At 42.4% G+C, this 25,154-nt stretch overlaps 1 protein-coding gene across 1 annotated transcript in view; it reads right to left on the bottom strand.

Annotated features, from left to right (window-relative positions):
* reln (reelin) overlaps positions 1-25,154 on the bottom strand; it is a 297,718-nt gene that overhangs the window by 40,820 nt on the left and 231,744 nt on the right. The window contains exons 36-47 of the mRNA XM_068005008.1: positions 24,071-24,248; positions 21,239-21,323; positions 18,356-18,538; positions 16,932-17,103; positions 15,491-15,593; positions 13,706-13,932; positions 12,069-12,289; positions 10,555-10,702; positions 8,379-8,637; positions 7,450-7,699; positions 4,415-4,583; positions 2,125-2,265 (exon numbers count right to left, since the gene is read on the bottom strand). Coding sequence (XP_067861109.1) covers positions 2,125-2,265; positions 4,415-4,583; positions 7,450-7,699; positions 8,379-8,637; positions 10,555-10,702; positions 12,069-12,289; positions 13,706-13,932; positions 15,491-15,593; positions 16,932-17,103; positions 18,356-18,538; positions 21,239-21,323; positions 24,071-24,248 — 2,136 coding nt within the window. The remainder of the gene's footprint in view (positions 1-2,124; positions 2,266-4,414; positions 4,584-7,449; positions 7,700-8,378; positions 8,638-10,554; positions 10,703-12,068; positions 12,290-13,705; positions 13,933-15,490; positions 15,594-16,931; positions 17,104-18,355; positions 18,539-21,238; positions 21,324-24,070; positions 24,249-25,154) is intronic.

Consider the following 25,154-nt stretch of genomic DNA (forward strand, 5'->3'; position numbering starts at 1 on the left):
GGATATGGGGATTGGGCAGGAAAGTGGGGTTGAGGTTGAAGATCATCGATGATCTGATTGAATGGCAGAGCAGGCTCGAGAGGCCGTATGGCCTAGTGTGGAAAACTATAAGTTTTGCCTGACTAAATTGACTTTCTAATACACTTAAACCATAAAGCTGACCATATTAATGTAGAAATACTGAACCATAAAAGAAGCAAAGCATGATGGAATAAGTTGACCATGTTAGCTAACCAGCTGAAAATAACGAGAAGCTTGGAGTATTCACTTTCCCAGCAAAGACACACAGAAGGACTATTGTCTTTGCTTATGAGATAACTGTCTAACTAACAGAAATTAATGACCACATAACCTTGAGATTAGGACAGTCTCTACTGATAAGGGAGCTGTGTTGCTAGAGCAACGTACCTTTCCCAGATTCTGTGAGAGGCCACCGAGGGGGGATGGGGGCCTGGGGGGGGGGGTTCCCTGTTTTTGATTGACTAAACACTTGAACCAATGAGATTGTACATGTACGCCTATATTCAATGATAGACAGACATTACTGAATTAAGTGTATAAAAAAGAAAGCTAAATCCTTTGTCTTTCGAAGTCGTAGCCTCAACCTTTGATTGAGGTGCGCTTCCCTTGTATACAAGCTTCTTGGTAATAAATTCTTACTTGTCTGAAATAAGTGTTTGGAGTTAATGCATTGTGTATAATAGGTAATTAAGTTTTCGACACTAGTCCTGTTCCTATTTCTTATGTTCTTATCCTTTTAGTACTGTGGTGACCAGCACTGTACACAGTATTCTAAGTCCGATCATATCAATGATTTATAAAGTGGCAGATTACCTCACTATTTCGCCTCAATATTGACCTTTTAAAAAATACCAACATCTGATTTGCTTTACTCACTGCCACCGAGCATTGTTGCGATAGCTTCAATTTATTGTCGATCAGGACCTCCAGATCGCTTTCATTTTCCATGCACATTATTTTCTTTCCATTTAAGTAATAGTCCCTTCCTAGATTTTTTGTCCCCATATGAAGCACTTTGTATTTCTCTACATTAAATTTCATCTGCCACCTGTCTGCCCGATTTCCAAGTATATTCAAATCCTCCTGTAGCTTATCCTGTTCAGCTTTGGAGTCTACCATCCTCATTAGCTTTGTATCAACTGCAAATTTAGCCATTGTGCTGTGACTCCTAGCTCCAGATCATTTATGAAGATATTAAACAAAAGAGGTCCCAAAACAGCCCTCTGTGGGGCCCCAATGGTAGCTCCCTCCCAGGCCGACGACACTCCCTGTACCACCACTCTCCGGGTTCTATTGGTCAACCAATTATACATCCGTTGTAAAATATTTCCAGTGATTCCCGCTTTCTTTATTTTCAGTACCAGCCTTTCCAGAGGAACTGTATCAAAGGCCTTACTGAAATCCAAGTACACCACATCCACTGCCTTACCCCTATCAAGTTCCTTTCTCAAACCCTCACAGAAAACCAAGACGTTAGATTGCCAAGACCTCCCCTTCATAAACCCATATTGACTATCTTTTACAATTTTATTTCTATCCAGATGCTCCGTGATCGTATCTTTGATAAGGATTTCCGTAACTTTACACACAATGGATGTCAAAACTCACAGGTCTGTAGTTTCCTGGGCCACATTTGCTACTTTTAAAAAAAATAGGAGTAACATCAGCCTTTCTCCAGTCCCAGTAATTTCTAGAAGATTTGTGGCAGAGTTCTTGCAATTTCCTCCCTTATTTCCTTAAGAATCCTCGGATGCATCTTATCCAGCCCCTGAGATTTATTTACCTTAAGGTTGCACAGCTGTTTGGCAACCAAAGTTCCAGACTACTAAGGCCAGCTGGCAGGATTTGGAGGACGATTCTGATTTGATCATGACTCAACTCAGATGATCATCTCATCTTGTTGTTCCCCATACTTAACCTTCTTGGGTTTTCCCAGTTGATGGCCTTAGCTAATACGACAAATTTACTTTGGTGATGCTGCTGATTACGTGAGACACATGTATCAGGAGCCAGTGGTGTTAGTGCAACACTAGAGCAATATTAAAGCAGCTCCAGAGTAATGTTGCAGCACAGTTAGAAACATCTCCAATATCCTTCACTTACATGCAGGAACCGCGTGAGCATCTTCCATGGCCAGTGCACATGTCCACACAGCTGTCCCCGATGTAAAGATTGTCTATGGCCCATGTTTGCTGCTTCTCAAAGGGTGCTGGCTGATACCATCGGAAACGGGTAGCCTGGGACCTTTGGGACATGAATCCATTACAGAGTCACACACAAAACATCATAGGTTCACTAACCACTTAATAAAATGATAAAACTCAATTGATGCCCTGATCTAATACTGAATAATAGATACTACTTCTACTGTACTGAGGAACTAAGGACAGGCAGGTGGATCTGCATGACAAACCCGCAAGCCAAGTCATTCGCTAGGCCTGCTAAGCTCAGTTTTCCAGTAGAGTCGAGAAGTGGTCTATTTTTGCTATTCATTTACATTTTGAGTCACTAGCATGTTCCTCTGGCCTTTATAACTGTCAAAGTTCCCTGTTCTGTTCAGAAACAGTAGCAGAGAACTCGCCACTGCTCTAGAAATACTCGTGGTGGGGATGGGGGGATGGGTGGGGAGAGGGGTGAGTGGTTGATAACTTAGAGTTAGTAGTGATGAAATCCTCAATCAGATACGTCTCTCCTCTACTGAGTCTGAATGCCCACGATCGAGTGACTCAGAGCATTGCATTTTCAAACACTTGTGAGCGAATATCTGTTTAAGTGAATGCTCTATCATAGTCATATAGTCATATACATGTCAATAGTCATGGCAAAAATATCAGGAACTAGGCAGATTAAACAGTTTGCTGAATTTTGTAAAAATAGATCATTCCAATTAAACCAAATCTGAATCAAATATTACATGGAATTGAATGGCTTAGAAAAAGTAAATTAAGCTGTATTGAAGTAAATGATATCAAACCCTGTGAACACGGGAAAGATGTATGTGCACCAGACACAGCATCATATTTATTTTGTACAATAGGTCTGATTTTAACTCCTGGTGGGAGCAGATGGCAATCTCATGTGGGAGTGAGAGTCGGAGGTCCGGAAGGAGGAGGGGAGGAGCCCGGTGCTGCAGAGGCCTGGACTTTCCTAGGGAAAGTTTTTCTTAACTTACCTAGGCGGGGCCTCGCTGGCTTCCCGACAGGTTCACCTGGTGTAGTGACTGTGGCGGGCGCCCCACTTAGGAGCAGATTGAAATTCCATTGGGGTTCCATGTACATCATGGGACCCCGATTTACATTTATTAATGAGATTCCCACTGGAGTCCATCAGGAGCCTCATCCGCTGCCAAAACCAGCGTGTTAAAGTGGCAGATCGGCGGGAGTGGAGCGGGAAATGGAGCCGTTCCATTGTAACTGCTTCCCCGCTTCGTTCCTGCCAACTGGGGAGAGTTATATTCACCTGTAATGAGACTAGATTGGGTCTGGAGATCGGAGGAGCAGATGTTTGGCAAAATTGAACTGAAAAGAGGATATAACACTTGGCGCACGCCTGTTTTAATTACTAGATTTTGTTTAGAGCTTAAAAGTTTGTTTGAAAATGGAAAAAATGGTACACCTGTTCAGAGACTGGATGGAGAATCACAGTTAATCAAATCTGGAAAACTATAAGTCAGTGCTTTGCAGTACTCATGTCAATCACTAGATGGCAGTGTTTTCCATGTCTTATCACTTGCTTCACACAAGCCATGAGAGATCCACGACTGATATAAAGGAGTATGGGGGAGGGAGGGTGGAGAGATTAAGGCACTACTGGTGATACTTTGCCCAAATGAGCTTTCTTCATGTGCGAGTCTAGTCAGTGAATATGGGCAGGATATTTGACGTGTGGGTCATTGCAACCAAGCCTGATTGTGTCCTGATGTATGGGGCACAGCTCATTTACAGAAATTATGTAAATGGCTGTTTTCAGTGATTCTCTCGATTTCCCACCGAAGTTACAGTGGGGACTGAGATAACCCCCTGTGGGATTTGTAGATCACTGTTTTCTCTCAGGGGTCACGGGATGGTCTGGACTGGGGATGTTGGCTTATTTTTCACCCCCCGACTCGTTGAAATGTGTGGAACTGTTTGGCTTTTAAAAAAAAAATTGTGGCATTTTGAAAGTTTATTTTATCCAAACACGTTTGGACTCCAGGACATAATCATTCCTCCTTTGTCTCAATCTCACCCGCCCACTGTGCCATCTCCCCTCCCGATAAACAACGGTGTCTGAATTTTAAATATTCTTTTCGATTTCTAATCGAGAACTGTTTGGAAGTTTTGATTTTACAACAGTAAACGGAAAGGAATTGTGTACAAGTTACATGTGCAGTACCATGTGGCTCATCTCCTACCTGGTGTAAGGTGGCAGTGGCAGCGTGAGTCTAGTCCACTTGTTGAAAGTGTCCGACACCAGGATCTTCTGTAGGTGATACTTGTTACATTCCACATTGGTCGGCAGACAGTCCCTCAGCACAGGCTGCCAGGTCAGTCCTAGGTCCACTGAGTACTGCAGCTCCACAGCTGAATGAATGGAAGAGACCCAAATATTCACATCCAACACCTTACAACAGAACCTTACGTCCTATTTTATCCCTCTGACTAGGCCTAGGAACGGCATACGGCCAGGGTTTAACTAATTATTTCAAGTTTGTACATACACGTGCTGATCCTTTGTGCCTCTACCTGGCCTTTATGCTCCTCCCGCCCCCTAGCCTCGTGCCCCTTGGACTTGAATGTAGACACCAGTCTTGTAGACAGCACCATAGTGCTGCTTACCCTTTCTCCTGAAAGAAAGCATTAACAAAAATGGCTTCCACCTGACTGATTTCTCCATCACAGCCGGGATTAAATCAATAAACTCATATGTAGCTGTGTACATTGCACATACCTCCCTACGCTTATGTTATAATCAGCAGAATGGGACTTTGCTTAATCACCTGGGGGACGGGGGGGGCGGGTGTGGAGGAGTGTGAAATTAGTTGTGGAGCTTCTGTCGCCTAGTTTTGTGCCACCGAAAGAGTTGTTAATGAATCTACACTATAATTAGGATTTAGAGATTAATAAAGGGTTTTCAGGATCTGACGGCGCAGTGTAAAGTAAAGCTACCACTTTTTGTTGACAGATTTGATGACTTGTTTTCTAGTTGGGGCTGATATTGCAGTCCCAGCACAGTGGGGCTGGGACCTCAGTGAATCACATGGTGGCTACGCCTGTGTCCCATTGAGCAGACCATGCCCGACAACGTGAAGGACAGAGTACCCAACTCGGTAAAGCAACGTTTTTATTGCTGGACTCCTTTGAAATGCCCTTTGCAAAAACAGGCGCTGAGCACTGGTCAGACATTCCGTCTGCATTACGGGGAGGAACTCTGATTTGAATTAAATTCAGGACCAGAATGAGTCTAGTGCATAGTAGATACACAGGCTCTGAGCGCCATAGGCACTTCAGGGTCTCATTATCATAGAATCATACAGCACAGAAAGGGGCCATTCGGCCCATCTTGCCTGTGCTGGCTCTTTGAAAGAGCTACCCTTTTAAAAGTTATTATTGAATCTGCTTCCACCACCCTTTCAGGCAGTACATTCCAGATCATAACAACTCACTGTGTAAAAAAAATTCTCATCTCCCCTCTGATTCTTTTGTCAATTACCTTAATTATAGCATACTATGTACACAGGGTCCTGAGCAGGCCTCAGGCTTTAGACCCCACAATGAAGGAACAGGCCACTGCTGCATATCAACACTACTGGTGTTGGGCATTGCATTACCAACCCTATTGAGTATGTTACAAAACCTTGTTGAAAAAGCAGTGATTCAAGTCCCACTTAGTGGAGATTTGGGAACAGAGAAATACTCTGGAGTTTTGCTTTATTACTTTTGGAGATCAGGGAATAATTCTACAGAACTTTCCTTCAGAAGATTAAAGGGCTGATTCTACACTCCCAGCACAGACTGGCACTCGCAGGGAATGCATTGTGCAAAATTGCAGGAGTACACCCCTTGATTTTCCGCCCACTGAAGTCAATAAATGGAAAACCACTGGCTGCAAAGCATTCCCTGCAAGCACAGCCGCCTGCTGGGAGAGTGCCGAATCAGCTCTTAAATGGTGGGACAGATTCCACGATAGCATAGATTGTACATGGCCTGCGGAAGGAATGGTCTTGACAAGCTGATTGGCCATTTCTCTCATTTCATGCCCTATGTGCTTGCTTCCAGGTTCTGTATTTCACTACTCATGAACCTAATAAACTTGCTGATAAAATAATCAATGGCTAATTGGGTACTACACAACAACTTCATAAAAAGAGGACCAGTGAAACATATCCATAGCAACCATCATGGAAACAGATCTAACATATGTGTCAATGTGTTCATTAATTTGTTATAACTCACGCACAGAGAAAATATTGGACAGTGTCTATAAACACGGGTTGAAGTGTGATTTACTCTTCTAGGGCTGGCATTATGGTCTCACCAAAATTGCTGGCCCTTAAGATATCACGGTGGAATGTGTATTGTATGTATGTCATAAGAGTAATTCCACGACCCCATCCTCCCAACACGAGCCATACTCAGGGAGCCTTCCGCGGCCGGTGGGCCCCGCAGGGTGTGGTGGATAGTGTAAATTACATTATTATTTGATTTGGTAAGTTTCCTTTGGTTTTGTTTAAGTTTTCTATTAGTTGTGCCCCTCTAAAATGGGGGCACTTTTGTCAGGTTTTTTTGTTTGATGACACTGGGGCAACCCAGTGTCTCTATCTTTTATTAAGAAAAGCCATACTCAGGGAGCATAGGATGGAGATAGGGCTATACTTTTATAACCCTGATTCTGTGACCCGTGATCCCTGTGAGTGGAATTATTCCTTATATTTAAACTGCATGATTGTACGGTAGATACTGAGGCCCTGAAATTCCTGAGACACAGGAATTTGGGGCTGAACCTGATTACACCAGGATCCCACCCTGTTTACACAGGTTCTTTAAATTCTGGTGGCAGAGGGTTGTGGATCCTCTGCCCACACCCTCCCCCCCACCACCCCCCATCGTCGAGGCATGTCTGGGGGAGTTCCTGGGCTACCCTGGGAAATAATACCCATCCTGCCCTTATAAGGGTCTTAAAGGAACTCGCGCCACCTAAGAAAGCCCTCAAACCTTTACTGGGCAAAGGTAATCAATCCTGCCCAGGGCAGGCACCTTCGAAGTGCCCTTGCAGGTGTGGTGTGCCCGCCACAGCTATTCAAATGATCCCGTCCCTGCAATTTGGGAGAGGGTTTGCGTCATGAGCCATCGATGGATGGGGGTCCCACTCCGCCCCAATAACGCCAGCTGAGTGGAACCCCAATAATTTCAGGGCTTGATTCTTTACTGTCATCAAAGAGGCATTTACCATAACAAGAGTCCGTGACAGAGCAGGAGGCAGCAAAATCAAACTGCAAGAAAGAATCTTCATTCACCACCACGTCAGTGGAGATAACGTAACGGGTGTAAGCCTTCTCAATGAATACCAAAGCATCCCCAATCGAACCGCAGACAGGCATCTTCGTGCCTCCCGGGTGCAGCAGCCACTTCCTGTTATCCAATGTGCTGAAGTTATCTTCAATTACTGTGTTACCAGTAATGCTTCCCCCAATCAGAATCTGTTTTATTCAGAGAGAGTAGGGAAAAGGAATATTACAGGCACTCAGATCTTAGAGACTAATAAAATGAGCCAAAAATATTCTGGTTAACTCCCTGGGCACTAGAGCTTTATTTCCAAACTACCAGCCAGTTTTGATTGGTGGCAATATGGGGATGGATAGATATTTTGAAGTTTTCCTAATTATCTTTGGGGATCAAGGAAAAATTATGCAGAACGTTCCCTGAGAGGTTAACGGGAAGGGATAATATCCATGATATAGCAGATTGTTCGAGGATCAAATAACCTTAACTCATACCAAGCTCTTTTTTCCAATTTTCTTCTCCTACTCTCCCTTTCTGGTGGCCGTGAACCATGTTGTGGTACGGTCCACAGGCACTGGCGGCCCTCTGGGGCTTTACCCAAATGGCCACACTTCATCCGTGGGTCTAGACAGTGAGCATCCACAAGTATTGAGTGTGGGGGGCGTCACAGCCGAGCCTGGTCTTGTCCTCATCCCTCTGTTGACATGTGCATTTTCCAACAGCAGTCACTGGACAGTCACCAAGAGCAGGAATCCGGGCTGATATTTGTCCTCCTTAACCTTATGGATACTGAGCTCCTTCCTAATTCCTCACAAAGACTAAAACCCTTGGCCTCACTACTCTCTATTGCACTGACTTTTATATGAAAGCACTCGCCTCGTCAATGGCCCAGGGGCTATAAAAATGTCCGTTTTCAGAGGGCTGCCACCAACGTAGACGGGTAGAAGAGGACCGAGCCTTCAGTGGGATCTCGAGTGCAATGTATCGGCCCACGTTACTCGAGTTGCTGAAGAGGAATTCCTGGAGAACGCCCCAGCTGAGGCCTCCATTCAGGGAGTACTGTAAAAGCACAGGTTGGCTCCTGGGATCTGGGGATGCTTTCCCACAACCCAGTCTTAGGAAGAACTGGACAAACCTGAAATAATAGAAAACACGATACAAAATTTTTCAAAGGTCAGCTGACATTTCATAAGACCACCATTAAAAGATCCTTCCTTCAGGATCTCTGCAGGCTGCCATGTGAAGGAATGGTTAGTGTAGCGACCCTCCAGTTACATGTTTAGAACAACAACTTGTCCACTTATCCTGACATGGCATGGCAGAGAGAGCCTGGCCATTTATTGTGATGCTGTTTCCAACCCAGAATAATACCCAAATGCAGGTAAATATTAGCAAAGACGCTGGAACTGTAGGCTGTGATTTAAATCCAGGGCTTATCTGAGAGGTGGGGGAAGGTGGTGCCAACATGTTGGTGTTTCAATACATTGTGAATATGGACTGGTTTTATATGGCAATTTTATATCATTTTAATATTACTAGCTGACCCGTGGCATTGCTCACGTGTATCCTGGGATCTGGAGCTAAGGTCGCAGATGTGTTGAATTTGGCTTGTCCCGTTAAGGCCATTGCTCATGTACTTCCTCGGGGAAGTGGTGTAAATAGTGATTTCCCGAGGTCAATTGGAGGTGAATTACTGAGAGCAGTTTCTGTAGATTGGCAGCTATTCACAAATAACTGACTCCTGTTCTCGGAACAGACTTGGTTTTCAAGGTCAGAAAACCAGCAGCAAATGGCTCAGTTTCTTGCTTTTTTTTTTATACATTTGACAGTTTGAAATGTGGTGCCTGAATGTGATGTCTGAAGTGTGATTGACATACACGGATGCAACACTTTTTTTTACATATTATAGATGTTTTGAAAGAGATTCTGCACAAACAGCAGAGAAAGAGGAGCTGCTACTTTAATATTAAGCATTTGAAGATTCCTTTTGTTTTATCTGAGAATTGTCTATAGGTGCTCCTGTGTACTTTGTGATATTGAAGTAAATTCCTTTAGTCACTGGCCGTTCTGACTTTTCAAAAAGCTCCTCTACTTTTGTAATGAGAACTCATTAAGAGCACATCCACAATCCCACAGGTCTGAATTATAGTAGGTCTGACAGTGCTATGCTGTGAAAAGCACCAGGAGGCACATATGTACTCAGCATCAGTCTCTAATATTTGTATGTACCAACCTTCATGTTTCAAATTTGCAGTTTCCCCAGCACCTCAGGGAAGGGTTATTGGACTCTTAACTGACAAGAGATTAAAGAATGCTCTGACACATAGTGAGATGAAAACGCTCGTTTCTTAGGAATTATATGGAAAAAAGATGCATGAGATTTCTCATATCTTCTCAACATGACAACCCAACATGGTTACCTGTACTCAGTGCTTTGTGTGAAATAATTCACCACAGCACAATCTCTGCATGCGTGAAACGAGTATCTTGGGAAGTGGTGGGAGGGGGATGGTTTTGTTTTTTTAAAAACATTCTCATGATGGAAAGGAAAAAAAAACTATTATTTCTGCTCCTGATGTGGCGAAAGAAGAGAACAAATATTTCAAAATCTGCACTTGGGGTTGAGGGAGAAAGATAAAGGAAGGAAAGAGAAATGGAGATGTTGATACGGTAAGTTTAGGGATCATCACGTGAAAGGAACCTGAAGCTAAGGCTGACTTGGGAAGTAATTATTCCACATTTAGAATAGGCTGTCACTTGGTGCAGTGAATACAGCTTCAGTGGAAACATTAATGGACGCATTAGTATGAGGATACAGCAGTCCATATCAAGGCAGGAGGGAGACACAAATGGTTTAGTTAGGCCTGTACGGAGACCTAAAGAACAGGGTGAGCCTGATTGCCTGAATGGAACTTTCTCATTTACATCTTATTTCATTTGAAATTATTTTTTTGAATAGAGCACTTTCCAGGAGGTCTCTTTATAAAAGGCTTAAAGTAACTGCTAAACATGCAAGGATGAAAACCCCAGTGACTGAATGCGTTCCAAATACCTTGCATGTGACAAATCCATATCCACAGTCATCAGCGTGCGCAGCCCCTCTTCACTGAAGAAGAGGCTGTTTCCACTGGACATTAAGCCGCATTTCCTGGAGGGTTTTCCACCACTGACCACCAAAAATTTCTCTGGCTCTATTGGGCCTGAAAATAAAAATAAGTAAAGTTTAGATGAAACAAAAATGATGCTTTTAAGTGGCTGCCTTGCCAGTTGATCTATTTTCAAGCTAATGTAGATTATAGTTACAAAAGATTATTGCATAGGATTTAGAAAATATATTATTTCCATATATTAGAGATTTCTAAACTTTTACCCTTTGGATATTCTTTAATAGAAACAATGCTAAATGTAATTGAAAATGGATCACTCCTAACCTGCTTGATCCCCACTCATACTCTACACCACCAATCACTACTCACATTTTGTGAGATCAATAATTCAAATCAACCAGTAATCATGCTCCATAGATGCTGCAACACCCCCAGACATCTTTAATGCCCATTAGCAGTGTAAGCTTGGTTCAGTTGGTAGCGTTCTTGTCAATGGGTCAAAGGTTTGTGGGTTTAAGCCCCCAGTCCAGTACTTGAGTACTCTAGTGAAGTATTGGGGGAGTGCTGCATTGTTGGAAGTGCTGTGCTTTGAAAGAGATGTTGAAGTGGAGGTTTAAGATCCCCTGGCACAATTTAAAGAGCAGGGGCACCAGACCCACATTCCTCTCTTGCAAAATACCACCAAAAGGCAGAGAGACTAGCCATTTGTCTTATAGCTTTTTGTGGGCTGTTGCTGGTTGAGGAACGGCTGCCACATCTGCTTACATAACAGTTACAAAACTGCCAAAAATAATTCATTGTGCGAAACGTTTTGGAGCACATTGATGCCATGATAAAGTGCTTTATGAATGCAAATACTTTTCTTTCTATTGAAACATACAAACGTAAGAAATTGATGGGCAAGAAAGGACTAGCTGGTCCATCAAGACTGCCTCAAACCACGACGGCTGGATAATCATGACTAAACACTTCTTCCTTCCTTCCTTCACTCCCTCCCTCTTCCCAAATCCTGATGATCTTATTGACTGAGAGAGTGGATGTTAATGTGGGGTATAAGCTCTCGTTCCACAGATGGGCCTAATTGCCGAAGCTCAAAACACTGACTGGGGTTTTCCATTTCTACACCCAGCAGCCTACGATTTCCCGCCCATTCACATCAACGGACAGAAAACCAAGGGTTGGCGAGCACAGCGGTGGAAAACCCTGGCGGATAGTAACTAATAGCCTGAATGAATGTTTGATACGTGACCTTAAGCAAATGGAAGAACTCATAACCCCCCTTCACCCTGTTTTTAATCACCTTCATATTCCCCATTCAACATAAAACACACTGGAATGTTTATAATTAACACATTAATGAGGGGGGGGGGTCTTCATTCCCCACGCCCAGTGTTACTGCACTGTGCTACTTCATTTAATCCATGCCTCACTAACTACAAATATATTTTTTTCAATGTACCTTTAAAGTCTCCCTTCAAGAAATCTGGGTTTTTGGAGCTGATTTTGCATGTCGGTCCAGAATACTTAGAGTCGCAAATGCACTGGGTTCCTCTGATACAGCTGCCATGTCCATTACACATCTCCTCACACTGGGGTCCAATGTAAACATTATCAATGGCCCAGGTCACTGGCTGAGAACCCGGTCTGTAGAACCCTTGGTACCATCGAAACCTCACAGATCTGTGAGCACAAGAAGCAATACATCCGTAGAACATATATGAAAAAAAACTCGAAAGAATCAATAAAATATGCTAGTCTGGGGCAGATTGTCTTGCGGGATGAGACAAAATAAAAAGAGGTTTGTACAAAAAAAACCAAACAGTTGCTCATGGACATTGGTCTCGCTTGAATTGGATAATCAGTCTGTCTTTTGTCGGAAAAATCCAATGAGCAATAGGTCATCAATCACTGCAAACTCCAAACTCAGTGCATCCCTTTTAAAGGGACTTTTACATATTGAAGTTCAGAATAAAATGGTATAGTCCCGAGAGGGCAGGCAGAGGGCCTGTTCGTTCTGGCAGCATCGTGCCTGTCTGTGCTTTTACCTATGGCGTGGTGGCGCCTAAAGAGTGAGTGAAAAATACATTTCAGAAATGGATAGCAAAATAAATGCTAAGCATGGCAGAGTAAATATGATCAAGGAGACGTTCCTGGCCTGAAAACTAAATAGGGTCACAAAAAGAGATGAGACCCAAATGAAAAAGCACAAGGTAAACTGGAATAGGTACAAACAAAAAGATCTGAATTACTGGTGAACTTTCCCTTTGGGCCAAGTACTACTGGAGAATTCTCTTTTGGGTTTTGACCAATTTATTTTCTTTCTTTTGCTTTTCTATTTTTCTTTTTCCTTTTTCTTTTTTCCATTTGCTTCGCAAAGGGGTGGGGGGTTAGGGAAACCGGGCGATTTCCCTGCCGACCCGCTGTAAGACCAGAACAGGGGTGGCAGTACTGACTCGAGTAGTGGAGGAAAGAGTGCCAAATTGTGCGCTGGAGGGAGAGGGCCTGCTTTTGACCACCTCCCCAGCTCTCCTGCCTGCAGCCGCAAATATTGGCTCATGCGGAGCCAGTTTCACAAAATTTCTTGTGCCCCCTTTAAGCCAGCGCTGTTCCCACTTCAAGTGCTGCAGCGTGTGTCTTGCTGAAGCACATTTATTTTCCTGCTGTGCAATGGTGAGCTCCCCTCTGTAAAACGGAGATATCACCGGGAGCCCACCCTGCATATCCAACTGACCCCGACTCAGGAAAACGGTCAGAGGTCACAGCGGGGTCGGGGTGGCCTTGGTGGAGGTCCCACTCTCTTACCACTCCGCAGGTAAATCGGTTATAATACTTCCTCTTCACCAACAAAATGTTTTATCTGCTAGACTTGGAATAGCATCCCTTACTGCACCAGCGTGAACTCTCAATTTTCTAAGAAAAGCTGCCTATTCTTGTATACCAGGAACGAGAGTAAGGCTGGCTGAATACTTGTCTGGCAGCTGATAGAGAGAGCAAACCCGAACCTATAGAAGCAATAAATGCATTATTGGAGAATTTAGGGATGTTGAGAAGTTATGGTGGGGTTGAGATCAATTAATAAAGGAAATAGAGACTCACCCACATAGATGGAGCCTGCCAAAGTGGATTACCTCTCTCTTCCAACCCTGGGTGGTACCGGCATAATATGTGCTGCTGGGATGGAGCTCAGTAGAACAGAGTGCACTGATGTGGCCACTACTGTAACAGAGAGGCAGAAGCAAGTGCCACGTGGCTCCAAAATCCCGCGAGAACTCCAATCTAACAGGATCTGAAGCTGAACTATCTATATTACATCCAATATTGATCTGAAATTATAAAGGAAATATGCATCATTAATGGAAATAGTTAATATTTACATTTTTTTATTATTCGTAACAAAGATCTTACACATTGCTGTCGGAGGATGACCAGTTTCGAACAAATGCTCTTGCACTGTTTTCAGTGGGAGTGCAACAATGGGCCAAATTTTGCTGGAGTGGGGCATCTTGCGGCCTACGCCGTTAATTAGACTTTTTTCTGCACCCTTCAGCTGAAACTTTTTTTTGTGTCGTATCTTGCTTGTAGTGTGAGCTGATAACGGCACGGCGAAGGTAATGGGGCATCTGGGACCTTAGTGAACGGTGGGACCAACAGTCTATCTCCTTAATCAATGAGATTTAAGGATTGAGAAAAAACAGAGGCAGGAAAGAGAAGGAGGGTGAATTAAAGTCAAATCAGGTACAGAAAGAGAAATAAAGGGAGGGGGAAAAAAAAGATTGGATTAAGAGAGATAAAAGAGACAGAAAGGAAAAGTGAGAAAAAAATTAAAAATGTAAAGTTTGAAATTTGTAAAATCTCTAACAACAATTCACTACATGCAGGAATGAGACTGAACAGTTTAAATTATTCCCTTTCTGGGCCGGAGAAATTGATTGGCATTGCATTAACAATTATCACGTCGTTAAACAGGTACTTACGCTGTTAATTATAACCTCTAACTTTCTGCAGTGAGTTTAATGGACAAATAATGTGCAAATCCAGCAAGTTCTTAAAATAATGTGGGGGGGGGGCTAAGGGTGAGATGCTGTTTGTGCGTAGCAAATAGCGCAGTGGCGTAAAGTGACCAGCAAGTTCTGGAGATTTGCCACTCACGGTGTATCTCTTCATCCCCTGAACTCGCTGGCCGATATGCACATTAATGTCGTTAACATGCTGTTATCTTTCCATGAAGATTTGGCCTAATATGTCATTAGGCATTTTACTATGTTTATACATTATGTAGTATTCATCACTGATTGTATCTGGTGCTACAAGTGCATTATTTTAAGCCTAAAAATTACTGTTGGCAATACTGGCAGAATGATGCTTTATTTGTTCATATGTTATTTCTTTTAAGACAGGAATTAACTGACCTATTTTAAATGGTTTGATGCTCCTGTTATGTTTTTGTTTTTTTGTTTACCCATTTTACTCTAGATATTTTGGGTTCTGTTTCAGGCTGCTCTGAAAAGGTGATCCCTCCCTCCCTGTGTCTTTGAGAATGTTTCCATTTGCCCTGATATCTAGGTTAAAGCATCATGGTGAGCCCAGGATAACGAACAGAGAACCCATTTTAGATTACTTCAGCTACTGGTTCTTTTCCATTCTTTCCTACATTCTTGCGCAGGACCCTAATTTAAATAAAGGCGTGCGCGCTTCCTGCCTGCCAGCCACATTGGGAGCGTAGGAGGCCGTTTCAAGCCCGAAAACAGGGTGCTGCTTGGCCGAATTTTCTAGGCCATGATTTCTCACCGTGCGCTCCTTATGTAGCTGTAGCCTGATGTAAAAAAAACATGGTGAATTTAACAGCTGGAGACTCAGGTAAATATCTCTAATTGCTCTTACCTCAAACTGAACAATGGTATTCTCATTAACATCCAGATCACGTGTAGTGATGGAATGCTCTCCAACTACATTTGTCACGAAGACTATGGCGGAATCTTCCTCCCTTGACAAAGGAGAAACAAACCCAAAATATCAAAGTTGCACACTAACAAATAAATCGAACCTATTCATGAAGAGAGGGCAAAATCACTGTGACACAGTGTTGTATGAGAGTGTGCAGAGGAGTGCATAATGAATGAAGCAATACTATGACAATCCTGCTTACCACTAAAAACAACCATTTTTATAAAATTATATTTTGAACAAGAGTAACAATAAATACCTCAAAGCCATCTGATGGCTGAGTGGATAAATTCACCACCTGGTGTGGTTCCGAGCCATATAAACTTGGCAGCTTCCAGATTCAACCCTCAGCCTTTGCTGAGTTGGCTGATCTGAGCCAGGTTGGACCAGTTACTGTGCTGCAATTGACCTGAGACTGCCTTAGGGAAGTAAAAGATATCAGTCAGGGCTGCTCATTCTGATCATTATCCAGTGATTCCTGCTGAAAGGTGCATGTGTGTGGACATTGATAAGCACACTCATTGTCCACGCTCATACATGAAGAAAAGCTACTTGGGTGGCAGCTGCACCTCACAAAATTAACTCTGTGGTGTCTACTGTAACATGAAAGTTCCCAAGGCATTGGTTATGGGCCTAGAAATCGTATCACGCCCGAATTGGACGCGATTCCAGTGCAACGCACATTGCACGTGCCTAATGAGGTCGGCAGCAGGACCACTGGAAATTGGTCCACCAGCTTCATTTGTTTATTAACGGTGAGCTACGGATGCCAGTCACAGCCCCAGAGGCAGCTTGCCAGTCCCGGGAAGCACGAGGATCGGCCGGCAGCTGAGGTGGTAAGCAGAGAGGGACAGGGGGTGGTGGGGGGGGTGCTAGCAGTGGCCGACAAAGGCCCGCAAATTTGATGTGAGCTGGCAGGAGCACTCCTGCACCTCTTGGCTCTACCACAAGGTAAGTAAAAAAGTTACAACTCGCCTTTCAGCGGCCCTTTAAGGACCGCTGGTTTAAGCTGCCAAATGCCTGGGAATACTCGATCCACGCTGTGGCCAGTCTTAGGTCTATAAAATGGGCGTGGCGCCAACATATTTCCAGGTTATGGTGCCTATTGTAACGTGACCGTTCTCTGGTGGTCAACATAACAGCCTTTTCTATTACTTAGTGAAACAAAATGCAGCAAGTCATTTAGTAATTAGATATACTTTGTTGAAAAAAATTACTTCTTGTGAAGGATGTTATGCTGAAGGACTGTTTGAGAATAGTCACATTAAATAGGTCAATTTTAACCATCAGTTTAGATGACTAAAATCTTATTATTTAAGCATGAATTTCACAGTCACAGACTAATACCCTAATCCACACAAGAAGCTCTTATTCTTACGTGGCTCCTTTTGAAACATAGGGACAATAGAGGCCAATGTTTCCACCAGGGTAGAAGAACCAATTGTCCTCTTTGGGTCCAAAGTCAAACGTATCCAATAAAACGCCAGGATTTTTCACATTGTTCCCATCAATAATGAGGTCATCGATGATCCAGATTTCTTCCTTTTTCCCTTTGTAGTTGAACAGAAAATCGGAGTGAATTTGGCTACAGTTTCTCAGCAGTCAAACAAACTGCTTATTGTGCAACTTAATTAAAAGCCCAATTTTAGTTCTGTACTGCATGCATTTAACAAGTTTGCTATTGTGTCTTCCAGTTTAATTATCTCTATTTTTATTCACCAATCATGTATCAATTTAGATTTCCATAAAAATGAAGACAGATCATTTAATTCAGTACCTTATTAAAAATTCTTAAACACAGATATAAAGACTGGATTTGCATCTAACCCAGCATTCATGCAGTTTAACACTGTGCATAACAGTCATTATAATCAAAGGATAAAGATAAGTAAAAAGATCAAAGAGTATAAATTGGTGCTGCCTTGAATAATCTTACTCAATTTTAATCGGTGGGGAAATTTCATCAGTGGTAAAAATGAAAGTTTTTTTTACATCCGAAATGAGTGTATCATTTTTACTGACAGTAGAAGAATCTGAAAATCAGAATGTAGTGTTTTTAAAAGAAGTTTTACCAAGACTCTTACTTACTGAATTGAGAAGGTGGGCCATGTCCTTTCTACCACAGGAAGGAATGACAGACTGACTATGTGGGAAGTTACACTGCTGCTGACACCACCATTTCGTCATTTTCTGCCTTTGAAGAAGGTGTTATAATAGGGCATGTTATAAGATGTCTATTTGTATGGGATCTTGCAGTTTTATGCATGAAGAGAGCTGAGTTAAGCCGGATGTGCAATGTCTTCGTGCTCTGCAGCGAAGCACTACAAAGTTTGAGCGTATGATTCCACACTACGTGAGTTTCTGAACTCAGTTGGGTCACTGGTGTGAGAAATGGAAATGTCATGGGATGGTCTTCTGAGATTGACGTTGTTGGGGCAGAATCGAGTGAGCTTGACTCTGCATCTGGCTGCGCTGTTCCTAACCTCAGAGCATTGAGTGATGGCAGCGAGTACAAAGTGTATTAAAAGTTCCATCCATAGCATAAAATAGTCCGTAATCCTCCCACGTGTTCAACCTCAGCCATAAAACATGCACATTATGTAGTTTAACACAACAGAATATCACTATTTCAGTTTTAACAAATGGAAAGCGTATTTGTATTCTGCAAATCAAAATTGATTCTCTAACGTTTTAACAAATTGATTGAATTAATTTACGTTAAAAATGCAAATTAAATTCTCCAAAGGACCCCACAAACTATTTAACGACGACACAAGTGGAAACATAATTCCAGCTTGTTACCTTCATTGTGGGGTTGCCAGAGGCGGAATCGAGTTGCGTTGGTCTGGGCTGTGTGTGGTAAGGGAACATTAATAAAGAGGACCTCTGTTGTCTGAGGGAAGTAGAATTCATCCATCAAATGCCAGGTAATGCCACCATTGACGGAATACTGCAGCAGAATAGAATGCGACCGGTCAGGGGCACCTGAGCCAAAACACAGGATTGGGAACAATAAAATTGTCATTAGAGCAATTCAATCAAAGCACATATGCACAAAGGCCACCTGCAATTTATCACAGAAATGGCAGACACCAGCAAATTAATTTCACTTAAAAAAAAAATTATGTTTAATTTTAGTTTACGTGTCATGGAAAGTCAGTAGTTCCCTCGATTGAGAAGTTTCACTGAGACCTGAGAAAACTCACCACATTTGTGATTAGCAAATGCAGGAGACTGCCTTTTGAAGGACTTGATGACATACTAACCAACCCAACCACCTCACTCCCCACATCTTTCAAAGCATCAAAGAATTTGCCTGACTCTCGGTTATAAACTCAAGTCGCCTGAGGCGGAGGACATATCCCTCACACAGGAAGATGGCCCCAGACAAATTCAGGATCCTACCACTAATGGGCCAGTTTTAGATACTTTGGTATACATGTCACACTGAAACTCGCCACTGTGAAACAAAAGGAACTTCCCTGCCTCCAACCTGTATATATACCAACCTATCCAGATGGAATAACCTGCCCATATCACTCCTGGGTAGAGTAAACACAACAAAGAGGACTGTTCTTCCCTACCCCATCTACCTATTAAAGATGCTGCCTGTCAAAGTACCAGCCCGACAATTCTGAGACCTAAACAGTCACATCTCCAAGTTAGGGTTCTGCCATTCTCCACATAGTGCATTCCTGAACTGGATTGTATGGTAAAGGGGAGGGGTTGAGCCGAGGACAGGCACTGTCCCACAGGGAAACCATTCCTGTGCATTGTGCATAACATGGTGGGGTGGTGGGGGGGGAATCTAAAGAGGGACAAAAATATAATAAAAACAGGAGCAAAGAAATGAGTAAATTCACATTATAAAGTGCAACTGTAAACAGCAACTGATGGAAATGCATTCGAATATTTCAAATTGCAAGTGGAATGTAATACTGTGAAATAATAGAAACAGACATAATAAATGTCTCCACTTTTAGATTCTGGATCTAAAAATAACACAAATCTCAGAATTTCTGTTCAATCTTTGTTTATATATAAACTCAGAATAACAGTAATCTACCATTGATGAGACTGGTCTGGAGCCCAAGCTGATATATCTAATTAAAATGTGTGAGCCACATTCTGACTGTATTAGTCCAAACTCTACATAAACATTGCGTTAATCAGTGGAGGCTCCTTGGAGTAATAGTGTGCAACCCATGAGATAGCACTCCTCTAGCCAGAGGGAAAAAACACATCAATTAACTTGTTTTCAAACATGCATTCGAGCCGAGTGCTTCCCTTTGTCTTAAGGATTAATAACATGAACGTGTGGATGAGTGTTATCATAAATAAACCTTCTCAGTTGCTGAATATTTAGCTTCTCCATAATAATGCTTCTTTCATTTTAACTTGCTTGTCACATGAGGTGTTTCAATATTTACTCCCGACTTCACACAGACTTTCCTGGATGCTCTCAGATGTCTGTTACTATTATTGCAAATTGTAAACAATTTTACAACACCAAGTTATAGTCCAGCAATTTTATTTTAAATTCACAAGCTTTCGGAGGCTTCCTCCTTCCTCAGGTGAACGAATTTTCGTTCACCTGAGGAAGGAGGAAGCCTCCGAAAGCTTGTGAATTTAAAATAAAATTGCTGGACTATAACTTGGTGTTGTAAAATTGTTTACAATTGTCAACCCCAGTCCATCACCGGCATCTCCACATCACTATTATTGCAGAGGATGCTTTTGTGCATTTTTTAAGAAGTAATAGCCATACATACTTAGTACTCTCACGGAAACTCTTATTTTCTCTCCTCCCCCTCTTTGAGGTCACCTCCTACTATGCCTTAAAGAACAGTCATCTGCTATCGATGCTGGTCTTGATCAAGTCACTAGGAGGTGCAGGGGAGCAGCCTGGAGCAAGCCGCCATCAAATGCTTTTCCCCTGCCGCTCCCTATGAGGCCTTGCTCAATGCCTCCCCGACAGCCCGAGCTCAGGATCTCATCACGTAAGGGATCAGGAGTGCAAAGCTATGTCTTACCAGTCTGGTACTACATGAACGCCAGCCCCTGTGCCACCACATCACAGAATGGATATAATGGCCTGGAAGGGGGGTGAGGGGGAAAATCGGTATGGCTGTTCCTGATTGACCTATGGTGAAGACTGACCTATGTGTGGGGTTTTTGGGCTTGACTGTGATGTCCTAACCCTTTATGGCCGCAGTAAATGTTGCACAATTGATTAGCCTGATGTTGTAGAGGTTCCATATGAAGGATAGCCACTTGAGTGAGTTACAGGAATGCAACTTCTGCCAGTGCCACAGTGCCCCAGCAAACAGTCAATAACTTCAGGACAGGACAGAAAATTGGTGAGGAAAATAGCCTTTTGGGTTGAACCCCTCAGCATTTCCTTGTGTTACAATAACAAACAGAATTGGTGATGGGTCCCACTTGAAACATTATCCTATCTTTACCTTTCAGATGTTCACTGACCTGCTCTACATGTCCAGCACTTTCTGCTCTATTTCAGATTTCCTGCATTTATTATGTATATTTTGCAATGTTTGTCATTGTTCTTGTTTTTATCCCTGCAACATGAAGTGTAAGCATTCCAACCGACATCGACTACTCTCTGTGGAATCACTACACAGGATTTTTTTTATATCGTGTGCTTGGGGGAAAAAAGAAACAGACCTTTTGCTGTGAACTTGAATGAGAACTGAATGTACAAAGTATTAGTACACTCCAGGTCCCTGGAAACCAGCATCCTCAATACTTCCTGCAAGAAACAAAGAGGTAAGTGAGATTGTATGGTGTACAAAGAGCAACATTGCTGATGGCATTCCTGCAAAGTGTGATTTATAAATGAGTTTTAGAACGTGCCGTTATTTTCATAAATACTGTACAACTAATTGGACATGAATGGATAGTTTAATTAATTCAGCTGTATTTATCTGTTGAAGGAAACAGGCTCAAAGGCTCCTACAACACACAGTGCAGTGTGTTAGAGTGCTAACATAATACATCTGCTCTGTGTCATTTTAACAAACAAAAAGAAAGTAATTTTATTACCTTTTAAAATATAACGCTTGGCAGAAATTTTACTGCGGCCCAAAAAGGATTATACTTCATTTTTTTCATATTATTGTCGTTGCCTTCTATTTATGGTTAAAAGGACTATGAGAAATGAGGTATTATTTACAGCAATATTACAGACAGCACTGTTGAGAGTGCCCAGGCTGTGAAACTACATTATATCAGACCAGAAGTCTTTAAAAGAGTGATTGTGTCATATGCCTTTTGGGGCAGATGCATGACATGGCTTAGTGCTTGAATGACGCCACTGTTAGCATCTATCGAAAGTATATCACAATAACATGGACAGTGGCTTTTTGTACTAGTAATGAGTAAGGCTGTAAACGAAAAATGATCTGTTGAGAGAGTGTCTTGTTAAGAGGAAATTAGGCAGAAACAGAGCAGATAAAATATCAGCTCACATTTACATTTGAGAGGGGGCTGATATTGCACAGACTGGTCGGCACCATAATTGCACTGGAGCACAGTATATAGAAAATTCAGTTTTATTTTCTATGTGACTTTGGATTATTTGTGAAAATTACAATGAAATTTAAACCTGTTGGGATCTCTTTGGATGAAGTTAACAGGTCTGAGAGTGGAACCCTGCATTAACAAAAGCTTCTTTGTCACAATAAGTTGAAGTACAGTGCAGATTTGGACCGCTGTCAGGTAAATACTGCTGTTACCTGTGAGGCGACATACCGATTAACAGAAATAAATCCGGTCAAGGTTCAAACCAGTTCAGAATGTAGTGAGTATACAGAACTGCACAAGATATACATTGATCTAAAATTATGCTACATGTTGACAGGCATTTCTTGTTTATTCATGAGTGAGGAAGACACCTGAACAACTTCCAGCAGTCTTGAGACACATTGATTTGTGTCAAAATACAATCTCTCTTTATCTTAAGAATGATAAAAGCTGTGTAACTCCTTACCTTTTTCATGGACTACAATTAAATAACACATTTTTTTAATTAAAAATAAATAATAAATATCTGTTTTATTTACTGAAATAAAAACTGTGGCCCTGAAATTTTGAGTCACATTGAAACACAAAACAAGAACAAGGTGCTCGAGTACGATATGAGCGACTTAGTGAAACGCTGGTGTATATCAGTCAGAAGTGCAGCAGGACAAGACTTCTACTGGCCTATGGCCCCGGCACCGACCCCATCAGAATCCAGTGACCAGGTCATTTTAATATTGCTGGTGGGACAAAGACAATTTCATAAGAGAAGTGAGGAGAATGATCAAATATTTGTCAAGTGAAACTGTGACTGTAATAAGGATTATTTTCTAATGGGGGAGAAGACTGCAAGTTTTTCCCAACAATGACAGGCTACAGGAGAAGGGGCGGCAGATATCTGCATCTTAATGCTGCAGGAGGTGGTGGAACAAATGGATATCCAGGGAACTCGCTCAGCTAATGCTGTAGGGGTGGAGACGTGGGAGGACCTGTGCCCGCAGATGGTTTGTACTCACCAAGTGCTAATGGTCAATGATTAGGAATGGCCTCTCTCTTTTGAGTCTCATACTTTGACAGCCCTAACAGAAAGGGAAAATTGGACCATAGGAAACTCACTGCCATTCTCATTCTTCACATCTCCACAGAGGCTGGAGGCAGAAGAGAGTGGGAGAGAGAAAGAGACAGACAGACAGCGACTAACACCTGGGACTGCCAGCAGAAATTTGTCCACTCTCATTCACTCTATCAATTGCACTCACTAGCCCAGATAGATCCACTTGGGGTAATACAGACAGTCGAGATGAGGAGTTGACACAGGGTGATACTTAACTAACACAAGGAAGTGTGAGGATGAAATATTAGGTTATTAGGATGAGAGAGGTTAATGCAGCACATTAATGGAAATATAGCTGTCACATCTCTCCCTAGCATCATGGTGCTGTGCAAAATCCTGCTCTACCAATAATGGGAGGGGCTTAAGTGGTAAATAATGTTAGCATGATGTGCTATGATATAAATGGTATTTGGCAACTATGTGAGATGAACAGAATTCTGTGTCAAATCTATCAGATTAAAAAAATTAAAACTATTTTCCTTGCAGAATGCATGCAGGCCGATGTTACAGAACCATGCTCCCAGTAAGAGCATAAGAAATAGGAGCAGGAGTAGGCCATATGGCCCCTCGAGCCTGCTCCACCATTCAATAAGATCGTGACTGATCTTCGACCTTACTTTCCTGCCCAATCTCCATATCCCTTGATTCCTTTAGAGTTCAAAAATCTATCAATCTTAGCCTTGAATATACTCAGCGACTGAGCATCCACAGCCCTCTGGGGTAGAGAATTCTTGCTCACCGGCAGTGCATGCCATGAAATCATGGTTGTACTCCACCATGAAGTTCCAAACATGCCCCCGCCATTAGCACACATTTGAAAAATGAACCCATGTCTTTGTGCATATCGATAACAGATTCCTAACCCCTTTAAAGACTAGTGCTGTTCCAGATTTGATGATTTCCCCATTCAAATTCCCCCTCTCTGCTCCAAGAACTTCAGGCCAAAGATCAGGGTGTGGTTTTTCATTAAAGTCATCTTTGAGAATTGACGGCAATGGAAGAATGGGCACACAATTGCGTCCTCCAAATCCACTGTCACACCTGAAAGTAAAAGGAAAGGCCTATCAGTAAATGCAGCGACATATTGAAAGCTCGTGGCACAGCATGTGACCCAGTGAAAGTCTTAATAAAGCAATAACAAATCAATGCAGAAAATATATGAAACACCCAAATATCAATCAATATTTGCTGTAAAATATGGGAGATTATTTGATTCAAGTACTAACACCCCCAAAGGTCAACAATGTTCTCCGGTCCTCTAATTTCTTACTCGGGCTAAATTGCTGGCATCAGCAAAATAAAGTTATTTTTCACACACCATTAAGTGATGAACAATTTAAATCAAAACAAATTTTCAAAACTGCAGAAATTCTATTATCTGTGAAGTAAGCAAATAAAACAATTAGCAACCTTTTAGGGTGACATTACATTTCACATGATCCACAGAATTTTGAAACCAAAGCCTGGCATCACCCAACTTCTGCTTGAACAATGGTTTGTGGCAGAGAATTCCACCTTCTAACCACACTCTGTGTAAAGTAAGTTTTTCTAACATCCCTATGGCAAAAATGAAGTTGTTTTGGCAAATTTTAGCTTTGTGGTAGTCCCTTTAAATCAGTCACAAGGTTATAAGGGCATGGTTTTTCCACTCTTGACAGAATTCTCTGCATCTTGGATAGGTAGGGGTTCCGACCCGTCCTAATGGTCTCCCCTTGACCCTGGCCTAATGTCCAGGGCAACCTATTTTACATAATATAGGAGGGCTCTGGGAGCATGCCTGTGAGCTGGTGTAGGTTGGCTGTGGCAGGCCATGGGTTCCTGCTACAGTAAACTGTAGCTGGTGGCTGCAAGGCTGCTCAAAATGAAAAATAACTCCTTTCGTTATACAATCGATCGTCCTGTGATCAATCGCGCAGGCTGAGGCGGCCCTGCCGCCATACCAATCCT

The sequence above is a fragment of the Heptranchias perlo genome, chromosome 24 (assembly GCF_035084215.1).
Source record: "Heptranchias perlo isolate sHepPer1 chromosome 24, sHepPer1.hap1, whole genome shotgun sequence".
In the NCBI taxonomy this organism is placed as follows: domain Eukaryota; kingdom Metazoa; phylum Chordata; class Chondrichthyes; order Hexanchiformes; family Hexanchidae; genus Heptranchias; species Heptranchias perlo.